This window comes from Artemia sp. Qi Xiang Cuo, chromosome 4 (assembly GCF_049724085.1).
Source record: "Artemia sp. Qi Xiang Cuo chromosome 4, ASM4972408v1, whole genome shotgun sequence".
Lineage (NCBI taxonomy): Eukaryota > Metazoa > Arthropoda > Branchiopoda > Anostraca > Artemiidae > Artemia > Artemia sp. Qi Xiang Cuo.
In genome coordinates this window covers 5,013,164-5,025,485 of record NC_142797.1, presented here as the reverse complement: position 1 = coordinate 5,025,485, position 12,322 = coordinate 5,013,164, and the positions used below count along the sequence as shown (strand labels likewise).

Below are 12,322 nucleotides of genomic sequence, written 5' to 3'. Positions count from 1 at the left end.
ATTGCAATATTATAACGTCAAAACGTTTAACAAATCTTATTGTAATATTTATAACGTCAAAACGTTTCAATTGTTTGTAATCCAAAGGTGTGTTGTTCTTAAATTTAGCAGAAACAACTCCATAAAGTACTTGTACAGTTCTTCTCTTGAGAAAAATAAAAACAAGTGTCTTCTCGATTACCCGCAATTAATGCATTTAACTTTAAAAAAAAGATCATGATTCACTGCAGTATCTATTCTGTACAAATCAGGGTATTAGAAAAAAAAATCCGACAACGCTGACTTAATCCAAGCAGAGGTTTTTAGGAATTTGGTTTTTCCCTATCTTATCTCTCAATTAGCGATAAGGATTAAGTTTTAAGAATTGAAGTCTTTCCTCTCTTTTGGACATTCATAGGATTGGGTTTTAAGGATTGAGGTTTTTACCTCTCTTTTAGACATTCATAGGCAACAAATTTAACAACGCGTTGCATTCACCATCAAACTTTGCATAAGACCGACAAAGCTGACTGAATCCAAGCAGAGATAAGGATTTGATTGTTCCCTGTCCTATATCTTGATTAGATATAAGGATTGGTTTTTAAGAATTGGGGGTTTTCCTCTTTTTATCGGATTGGGGTTGCTTCCTCTCTTTTGGACATTCATCAGAGCATATCTGTGATTTTTGACAACAACAGTGAGGATCCGAATGCACAAGAATGTACTGAAATATTTGATTTTTCACTTACGTATTGAGTGTTTGTTGAGATTCACCAATGAAAGTCGATATTCACCATTTTTGGACATTCACGGTATTATATATATATATATATATATATATATATATATATATATATATATATATATATATATATATATATATATATATATATATATATATATATATATATATATATATATATATATATATATATAAATATATATATATATATATATATATATATATATATATATATATATATATATATATATATATATATATATATATATATATAATATATATATATATATATATATATATATATATATATATATATATATATATATATATATATATATATATATATATATATATATATATATATATATATATATATATATATTTATATGGCTTGAATATCTTCTTACTGTGATCAGACCCAAAATGCCTCCAATGAAGGTTTAAACTAATGCCAGAGACACAGCAGTGCCAAGAGGCTCACTACCCTACCTCGTTTGCAGTGTTACCCTATCTTTTACAAGATTTTCACTCAGCCGTTCGAACATCAAATATTTAATTTGTATATAATTACTACAAACCTTTCCACTCCCCTAACCATAAAAGTCTAAAACCTATTGCGTCGTTTGCGTTTTATTCAAAACTATATGTATCTTAAGAACCACTATGCGATTAGCAAGAATCCTGGCAGAAAAGACGAAGAATGAAATAAATGAAAAAGAAGAATTAAAAAGAAACAAAATAAATAGGAAAGCGAAAGGAAATAAAAAAAGTGAGACTTACAATTTTTCCTGACTGTAGATTGCAAGTCATCATTGTGAATACCCGATTTTCTTTGAGATACTTGCAATACTGTTTTGACCAGGTTGATCCAAACGAACCAAAAGCTTCTAAACCAAACATAAAATTAATTGGAATTTTATTGGATTTTTTTTTATATGTTTTTGTTCATATCCATTACCTCATTTCTGTATTTTCTATCTGCTCTTATCTATTTCAACTACAAACTGCCGTAAAAAAAATAATTAACGAATACTCCTAACAAGACTAAAGTTTGCACTAATTTGATCTAAACTTTTGCTACCGAAGTCGATGATTATTTATCTTTAACCGCAGTAAAACCTGATGACACCCTCCCTTCCCCGGAAAAAAAGAAGACACTAAAAAGAATAAAATAACAAAACAAGAAATATTCCCCATTGAAACTTGGTAAAGGTAAAGCTCCTGATGACCCCCCCCCGGGAAAAAACAAGACACTAAAAAGAATAAAATAGAAAAACGAAAAATATTCCCGATTAAAACTTGGTAAACGTAAAGTTCTTGGCGACAATACCCCCCCCCCCCGGGGAAATTAATTACCCAAAACTAATGCAAGCAAAACGAATAAAACAAAAACTAACCTAAAACGAACTAATAACCAAAACATACCAAATAACCTAAGCATGCCAGAACTACTCCCCGCGTTTGCACGTTTATCCCCACACCGTTATCTTATCCGATTTTTTTCCCAGAATACGTATTTTTCTCTTGTGTTTTTTTTTATTACATCACATCTCTTTATTGATTTATTCATATTTTTCTCAACAATTTTACATAAGTAAAAACTAGTCGAATTTGAAATTTTTACGTTATTCCCCAGTGTCCTTAGACGAGAGGAAATATAAATGATGTTCTCAAAGTCTACAATAAATTAAACAGAAAGGCTTGTCAAATGAATGTTAAGAACGATATTAAAACTGATCAAATGATCAAAATTTTTTGATCATTTGATCATTCTCAATTGCTTGTTTTAATGAGCAATAGAATCAATTTGCGAAAATGTGGGATAATTCAAATTTTCCCTAAATTCAAAAATTTAGGGCAGGAGAGCATTTTTTTTCAATGAAAATACAAAAAATGCCATACCCTCAATAGATAACATTTTTAATAGTTTTTTTTTTGGCTTCCAAATGCTTCCGTTAGCTAGAAAAAATGAAAATCAGAGGAAAAATTCGCTTTCAAAGATTTGGGCTTTTGGCTGTGGTACCACGCCAGCACTATCCTGATAAGGGTTCATGTCATATACAATTTAGAGAGAGTGAGACTTTGTCAATGGGAGGACCCCTGTTTAGGGAGGGGGAGATGACCAGCTTCTATCTGTATTAATATAATATAGTAGATTGGGTAATTTAATAAATCATTTTTATACTAACTATGGGCATAGTCTAATTATTCGAATTTCCTGAGTAAATTATAATTGAATGCTTTTGCTTACATGTACCCTTGGTTTTCGATTTTTGAATTAAAATCAAGTTGCCATCAGACCATCAAACCATTGGCCAATCAGAGGCAACGCTGTAGCGTTGCCTATAGTAAAGGCCATACGACTCCAATGTTTAATTATTTTTTATTTTTTTCCCAGAGGCACTTCATATGGCAGGGGTCGTCGTAGAAGCTTCAAAGGGGGCTCATTCGATTGGAAATCGAGAGTTCTAGTGCCATTTCTAATCGTTTAAAATTTTTGGTGGGCAACTAGCCCCCCCCCCCCCACGCCCATCATTCTCCCAAACACACCCACGAAAAATTTTGAGGTAGCTATTTTGTTCAGCGTAGTTGACTTCCAGATAGAAAATATATTTTTGAGTAGGACACTCCCCCACAACCCTCAGGGCAAGTGTTTTAAGTTATCCCCTGGGGGCATATAAGGTTTTTTATAGAAGGCGTTGTCGTAGAAACTTCAAAACAGGCTCATTCGATTGGAAATTAAAGAGCTAGTGCCCTTTTTAATAGTCGAAAGTGATTGGAGTGTAACTAGCCCCCCCTCCCCCCACGCCCCTCATTTCCCCAAACACACCCAAACAAAATTTTCAGATAGCCATTTTGTTAAGCGTAGTTGGTTTCAGAATATAAAATATGTTTGTAAGAAGGACACTCCCAAACCCCCCTCAAGGCAGGGGATCTAAGTTATGCCCTCGGGGCATAAAAGGTTTTTATAGACAGCTTCGTCGTAGAAACTTAAATACAGGCTCAATCGATTGGAAATTAAAGTGCTAGTGCTCTTTTTAATAGTCGAAAGTGATTGGAGGGCAACTAGCCCCCCACGCCCATCATTCCCCCAAACACACCCAATCAAAATTTTGAGATAGCCATTTTGTTCAGCGTAGTTGATTTCCGGATAGAAAATATATTTTTGAGGAGGATACTCCCCCACAACCCTCAGGGCAAGGGTTTTAAGTTATGCCCTGGGGGCATATAAGGTTTTTATAGAAGGCGTTGTCGTAGAAACTTCAAAACCTGCTCATTCGATTGGAAATTAGAGGGCTAGTGTCCTTTTTAATAGTCGAAAGTGATTGGAGTGTAACTAGCCCCCTTCCACCCCACGCCCATCATTTCCCCAAACACATCCAATCAAAATTTTGAGATAGCCATTTTGTTCAGCGTAGTTGATTTCCAGATAGAAAATATATTTTTGAGGAGGGCACTCCCCCACAACCCTCTGGGCAAGGGTTTTATGTTATGCCCGGGGGGCATATAAGGTTTTTATAGAAGGCGCTGTCGTAAAAACTTCGACACGGGCTCTTTCAATTGGACATTTAAAGACTAGTGCCCTTTTTAATAGTAAAAAGGGATTGGAGGGCAACTAGCCCTCCCCCCCCCACGACACGCTGTTCTTCCAACACATCAAAACCAACTTCCGATACAGGCATTTTGTTCAGCGTAGTTTTAAGTTCTGTAAATTAGGTCTTTGAGGATTAAAACTCCCCCAAAGCCCTCAGGGCAAGGGTTGTAATTTAAAGATTCTTCGAATCCTTCATATTATTTCTTATGGAAGGGATGCCCGTATAAACTTTAGAGAAGGCTCATTTGATTGAAAATTGAAAGTTCCTGTTTTTAAGAGTCAAAAGAGATTGAAGGGCAACTAGCCCCTCTCCCTCCTCCACGCCCTAAATGCATCAGATAAAAATTTTGAGATAGACATTTTGTTCAGCGTAGTTGATTTCAAGATAGAAAATACATTTTTGAGGAGAACACTCCCCCAAAACCCTCAGGGCAAGGGTTCCAGATAGAAAATATGTTTTTGAGGAGGACACTCCCCCAGAACCGTCAGGGCAAGGGTTTTAAAATATGCCCCGGGGGCATATAGGGATTTTATAGAAGGCGGTGTCGTAGAAACTTCAAAAAAGGCCCATTCGAATTGGAAATTCAAAGGGATAGTGCCCTTTTTAATAGTCGAAAGTGTTTGTAGGGCAACTAGCCCCCCCCCCCCACGCCAATCATTCCCCCAAACATATCTAATCAAAATTTTGAGATAGCCATTTTCTTCATCGTAGTTGATTTCCAGATAGAAAACATTATTTTTAGGAGGAAACACCTCAAAAGCCCCTATGCCTAAGGTTTTATTATATGCCTTGCGGACATACAAAGCTGTAGATGAAAATATTATCGGTGAATTGTAAACAAAGGCTATGTCGTTAGAGCGTTTAAAAGACTAATACTCTTGCTACTATTCGAAAGCGAAATGATGGCACCTAGCCCCCCCCCCATGCCCATTCCCCCAAACACATCCAATCAAACTTTTAAGATAGCCATTTTGTTCAGTGTAGTTGATTTCCAGATAGAAAATATGTTTTTGAGGAGGACACTCCCCCACAACCCTCAGGGAAAGAGTTTCAAGGTATGCCCTGGGGGCATTTAAGGTTTTTGTAGAAGACGTTGTCGTAAAAACTTCAAAACAGGCACATTCAATTGGAAATTTAAAGGGATAGTGCCCCTTTTAATAGTCGAAAGAGATTGGAGGGCAACTAGCCCCCCCCACGCCCATCATTCCCCCCAGCACGCCCCATCAAAATTTTGAGATAGCCATTTTTTATTCAGCGCAGTTTATTTCCAGATAGAAAATATGTTTTTGAGGAGGACACTCCCCCACAACCCTCAGGGCAAGAATTTTAAGTTATGCCCTGGGGGCATATAAGGTTTTAAAGAAGGCGTTGTCGTAAAAAGCTCAAAAAAGGATTAGGGGATTGGAAATTCCGAGAACGTATGTCCTTTGCGATAGTTATAAATAACTCGGAGATAAATAACCCCCCTCTCACACGTAATTTTTCCCCACAGATATCTACTCAACCTTCTGAGATAGTCATTTCAATAAGCATAGTGGTATATTCTGGAAATTACGTCTTTGAGGATTACAACTCCCCCAAAGCCCTCAGGGCAAGGGTTGTAATTTAAGGTTTCTCCGAATCCTTCATATTATTTCTTATGGAAGGGATGCTCGTATAAACTTTAGAGAAGGCTCATTTGATTGAAAATTGAAAGTTCTTGTTCAATTTTTAAGAGTCAAAAGAGAATGAAGGTCAACTAGCCCCTCTCCCTCGTCCTCGCCTTAAATGCATCAGATACAAATTTTGAGATAGACATTTTGTTAAAATAGTTCAAAGTTCTGATAACAAAAAACTCCGGTGTCGACACAGCCCACCAGGGCCCAGGGGTAGGCGTTGTAAGTTATGGCCTGGGGCATAACTTATTAAGGGGGGTTTATAACTTATGGGAAGAGGTTTTGTGTGGGAAGAACACATAGGAAATCTATTATAATTATCCAATTATAAGGTTAAAATACATACTCTGTGATAGATGCAAAATTGCTTTGGCACACAAATTCCTATTAAGGTCAATTCCAAACAGTCGTAATCCCTTTGTGTTAGCAAGTGAAATGGTCTAGACCTCCTTATTGGAGCTATTTTTTCAATCCATTCATTGTTGTCAATCGCTGTCCACAAGTTATGCAAGCTGTCTATTGTTCATATAAATGGTTTTTATCAAAGAGGTAATCGTATAGAGTTTGAAAAAAACCTCATTCGATTTAAATTGAAAGTTCTAGATCCGTTTTTTTAAGTTAAGAATAATCGGACAGTAAGCACCCCCCCCCATGCGATAAAACTTGAAACTTTTTGCAATCAAAAACTAATAACAATTAATTAAAAAAAAAAACTTTCCGAAAAACAAGTTTTTCAAATAAAATTGACGGCAATTTTAAAATTAAGATAAGGATATAAAAAGACCTGTTATATTTAAAACTCAACACGACCAGAAATTCATATTAAAGAATAAATGAAACCCAAAACGAACAGAAATCAAATAAACCATCATAGCAAAAAACATGAAACAAGTAATAACATAAATGAATAAATAGATCTTAAAGCGAGTAATGCTTCGATTGAATATGAAAATCTAGCTTAAAACAAAAAAAAATATTTTGCTATTGAAGTATAAATGAAACTTAAAACGAACAGAAATTAAATAAACAATCAATGCAAACAAAACATACAATATATATTAATGTAAATGAATAAATAAATATTAAAACTTTTCATATAAAAATGTTTTCTCTTGTACTTAATTTTGAAAATAAATATTAAAATTACAGTAAAATTTTAAACTGATGAGCTTCTAGCAATTAATATCATTATGCATCAAATATTCAGTTTAATTTATCAATTCTTTTCAAGATTGGTCAAGACAAATATAGTTCCAGTACAAGCAAAATTTGGATACTGCCCCCTTCTTTAACTGTAAAAACCTAAAGCCTTCTGTCTCATTGGTGCTTCACTGAAAACGAATTACTCTTGTATTACACATTTATTATTTTCCATTTCTTATAGCATTCAAAATAAAAATAAAAATTATAGTGAAAAAAAGTATTTAAATGATGTATATTTCAAAAATTAATATCATTATATATCTAATATTCAATTTGATTTTGTTTATACTTTCCAAGACTGTTCAAGACTCATATAGTTTTTCCATTTTTTTTTAACTCTGCCATTTTTCGTAACTAATCGTGTTAGTTTGTTATGAAAACATTCTATGGCTTCTAGGCATTTCTATTTGAGCGGAAAACTGCACCTCAAACTTTGTGGAACATGCATTGTCTTGCATGAAACACCAAAATATAATAAAATGTCAATTTTCGGAGTGTTCCACCACTCGCAAGCAAGTGCCATTGGTATTTTTGAATCCGCATGGTCAATTCAGGGGGTGGAGGGTAGGCTATTTCTCGTAGCAGCCCCATTCCATCGTCGTATGGTTCATAATTTCAACAGCTGGTGTCCGGACTATCATATAATCTACCAAGCATACAACTACCCCAAATCAGTATCAATAAATAAATGAAACCCGAAACGAACAAAAATTAAAATAAATATTAGAGTAACGAGCATAAATTAATGTGAGTAGGTTTCAAAACCCCTATGCTTTCTAAAAGCCAGAATATAATTTGTACTTTACTGAAAACAAAATCAAATGAATTTACTGAAAAAAAATGTGCAGTGTCAATTTAATATACATATGCTTACATCTATTTCATAAAACCTTAATTAATTTTTGATTTCTTAGTATTATAAAAGTAAAAATAATTATAGGAGTTAATTTCAGTAAACTGCTGACGATAAAATAGGTTTTATGTATCTGTCATAATACGGTGCCCAAGTTTTTCGGTGTGTCCAATTTTATTCAAATCAAACTTGATTTGAATATTAAATTTAATTTTAAAACATTTTAATATTTATTTATTCATTTACATTAATATCTTTTGTACGTTTCTTCGCATTGATTGTTTATTTAATTTATGTTCGTTTTAAGTTCTATTTATACTTTAATAGCAAAATATTTGTTTTCGTTTTAAGCTTGATTTTCATATTCAATCTAAGCATTACTCGTTTTAAGATCTATTTATTCATTTATATTATTACTTGTTGTATGTTTTTTGCTATGATTGTTTATTTAATTTCTGTTCGTTTTGGGTTTCATTTATTCTTTAATAGTAATTTTGAGTTTAAATTATAACAGGTATTTGTATCTCCTGAGCTTAAGTTTAAAATGGCCTTTACTTTTCTTTGAAAAACTTATTTTTCGGAAAGTTTTTTTTAATTATTTGAGGACAAAGCCAAGACATGTAGTCTGAGTGAGAGGCAAAGATGGCATAAGCCTTTTACAGGATTGTATAACAATGATGTCACTTTCACTTGTTGTTAGATATTGTCTATCATCCATCCATCCATCCTAGGGTAGAACTTAGGCAGATAGCCATAGAAATAAGGGATGGTAGTGATTTTTGCTTTGACTCATGTATGCTACCTCTTTTAGTGTTAAAAATGTGCATTTTTTTGTCTACGGCTTAAAAGCTCTGAAGTAAAATATTATTATCATTGGAGTGAAAACAATAACTTACTTTTATCAAGCAGGTGCCCATAGCCCTCGCGACTTCCTGTTTAAATAGCCCTCTCGACTTCCCATATATGATTTATTTTAGTATTAGTTTTATCAAGCAGGTAAAAATAGCCCTCTCAGATTCCTGTTTAGATAGCCCTTTTGACTTCCGGTATATTATTATTGGTATGAAAATATTAATTAGTTTTAACAAGCAGGTACCCATACCCCTCGCGACTTCCTGTTTAAATAGCCCTCTCGACTTCCCATATATGATTTATATTAGTATTAGTTTTATCAAGCAAATAGAAATAGCCCTCTCGAATTCCTGTTTAAATAGCGCTTTAGACTTCCGGTATACTATTATTGGTATGAAAATATTAATTAGTTTTAACAAGCAGGTACAAATAGCCCTCTCGACTTCCTGCTTAAATAGCCCTTTCGACTTCCCATGTATGATTTATATTAGTATTAGTTTTATGAAGCAGGTAGAAATAGCCCTCCCGAATTCCTGTTTAAATAGCCCTCTCGACTTCCCGTATATGATCTATATTAGTATGAAAATATTAATTAGTTTTATCAAGCAGGTAGAAATAGCCCTCTCCAATTCCTGTTTAGATAGCCCTTTTGACTTCCGGTATATATTATTATTGGTATGAAAATATTACTTACTTTTATCAAGCAGGTAAAAATAGCCCTCGCGACTTCCTGTTTAAATAGCCCTCTCAACTTCCCGTATATGATTTATATTAGTATTAGTTTTATCAAGCAGGTAAAAATTGCCCCTCGAGTTCCTGTTTAAATAGCCCTTTCGACTTCTGGTATATTATTATTGGTATGAAAATATTAATTAGTTTTAACAAGCAGGTACCCATAGCCCTCGCAAGTTCCTGTTTAAATAGCCCTCTCGACTTCCCATATATGATTTATATTAGTATTAGTTTTATCAAGCAGGTAGAAATAGCCCTCTCGAGTTCCTGTTTAGATAGCACTTTCGACTTCCGGTATATTATTATTATTGATATGAAAATATTACTTACTTTTATCAAGCAGGTACAAATATCCTTCTCGACTTCCTGTTTTGTTGAAACTTGATGGTTCAGTGAGCTTTGTTTGTCGAATTTCAAGGGTGCGCCTCATTAACAACTGTGCTTCACTATAGGTGGCATCAAAGTTTTCACGTGTCTTTAAAAAAAACTTGATTAAACAATTTATGTAACAATATTTTCTTAAAGATGTTCCCAAAGTTACTAAGATGTGTAGACAAATTATTGTGCAAAACTAGATATTGCAACTTCCTTTCAAATGAGCCCTTAAACAACTCTCTATACGGTTCCAGTGACCTGTAGGCGGTGAAGACCAGGGAAAAAAAAGAAGAAGAAGAAAATAAAAAGAACACATCAGTGCTACCGATGCAAAAAAGTGATTCCCCCTATTATTCAAGGTGGGGGTGGGGGCTTTAGGTTCCCTGTATAGTTTTCAGCAATGACGATTCCCATGGTGAATTTTTCTTTTCGGTCCGACGCTATTTACGAGGAATTTCAGGCTTGTTTTCGAAATTCCCATAAATTTGTATTCGCAACAAAACTGTTACTATTAAGACTAATCGAAATAATAGTTACCATCCTTGAATCAGCTAGAAATAAAAAAAATTTTCTCTCTAGACAGCTTTTTCTTTAAACATGTTTTTAAGTTTTTGGTTACTATGGGCCGTTGTTTTTTCCTCACCAGATCGCTGCAACCGTGACATCCTCAAGCCCATGACAGGTTAAAAGTAAGATTTCTAGAACTTCAACAAATTCAAAACTTAACAACTAAATTTTGGTAAGAATTCCAGTAAAAGGTTTAATATATATTTACAACTTTAAAAAAGGTAGCAGATCCAGATCCAATTGGTACAGAGGAAAAAAACATCCATTATATCTATAGATATAAAGTTCAATAGTGATTAAAAATTAAAAAAAGCCAGAAATTACTATTACTGAATAAATAAAACCCAAGACGAACAGATTAGATAAATAATCTCATTAGAAATAAACATAACACATACTTATGTAGATGAATAAATAAATCCTAAAACAATAAGGCATTAAAACGAATAATCAAGTCAAACTTAAAACGAACAGAAATTAGTGGAAACAGCAGTAGGATTACTGCCTCCACCTCCGATAAACCTTGTGAAGACTATTACGTCATTTACATTTTGTTAAAAACTTTATGCATTTCGAACAGTGTGGTTTGTGGTATAATTTTTTTTAAACATCGACGGAAAATAGAAAATAAAATCTGGAAGACTGGAAAGCCTGGGAATCCTGGAAACTGGAAGTAAAACATATAGCGAAATTAATACCACGAAATCTCGGGAATTCTAGATTCTATTAAACAGAGAATTTTGATTTTTCAAAGTTATAACCGCAAAAGAAAAACTTTTGAAATATACTTTGTTTTTCGTAAAGCGCAGAACACTGCCATATTTATATTACATTGACAATGTAAATGTCCGTAAAATTAAAAGGATCCCAAGACAAAAAATTACCAAGACCAAACGCTTTGGTGTACCTAGAAGTAGTCCACTCACCCCGGACTTTCAATTAGTCCCCCCCCCGTTTCCAGGATATTTGGCATGCAAAGTCACAGAGGATGCAGTTTCTTTTATTTACATTTCTTTACTTTTCTTTACATTTCTTTATTCTACTTCTCCTTGTTGTTCTTTTGTCAAATATTATAGATAAATTCTTACTGTTAATACAGTTCCTCCATATTGGCGTACACCAAGTTTTGAAATTAGAATAATTTAGTCATGACAGATGAACGTGGTCCATTGCCATTTTAGAGTTGGGGCTTTTAGAGCTTGGGTTTCTATTGACAAAGGTTGTCTAGCCAACATGACGCTTGCTCTTGTATTTAAACGCCCAGTAATCACGACCACACTTGCTCTAAACTATACGTTTAGTATATACATTATAGACAAACTATACGTTACATGCTCTATAAGTTATAAACAAACTATACGTTACGTGCTCTATACGTTATAGACAAACTATACGTTACATATTCTATACGTTATAGACAAACTATACGTTTTGGGACCAATATTGATTTAGGGACAATAAAAATCTGCCTTTGCTTTAGAACCCTAAATGGCCCATGACAGCCCAAGGGATGCTTTATGAACATTACTTGGAAAATTTAAATACCCGTAAAATTAAAAGAACCCAAGACAAAAATTTACCATACTCAAAAACACTGGTGTACCATGTCCAGGTGTTTAAAATTACTCCAACTTGAAGAAGTAGCCCCCCACCCAAGATTATCAATTAGCCCACCCCCCTCCGAGGATGTTTAGCATACATATCACAGGGAATGTCATCAGTTCACTTTCAGAGTTCAAAGTGTGAAGAGCTAAACCAGTTTAAAAAG

The 12,322-nt window shown here is 33.9% G+C and overlaps 1 protein-coding gene across 1 annotated transcript in view; it reads right to left on the bottom strand.

Moving 5' to 3' along the window:
• Positions 1-12,322, bottom strand: part of LOC148952703 (rho GTPase-activating protein 26-like) — a 98,864-nt gene that overhangs the window by 54,284 nt on the left and 32,258 nt on the right. Inside the window, exons 6-7 of the mRNA XM_089087369.1 lie at positions 9,943-10,087; positions 1,502-1,608 (exon numbers count right to left, since the gene is read on the bottom strand). Coding sequence (XP_088943495.1) covers positions 1,502-1,608; positions 9,943-10,087 — 252 coding nt within the window. The remainder of the gene's footprint in view (positions 1-1,501; positions 1,609-9,942; positions 10,088-12,322) is intronic.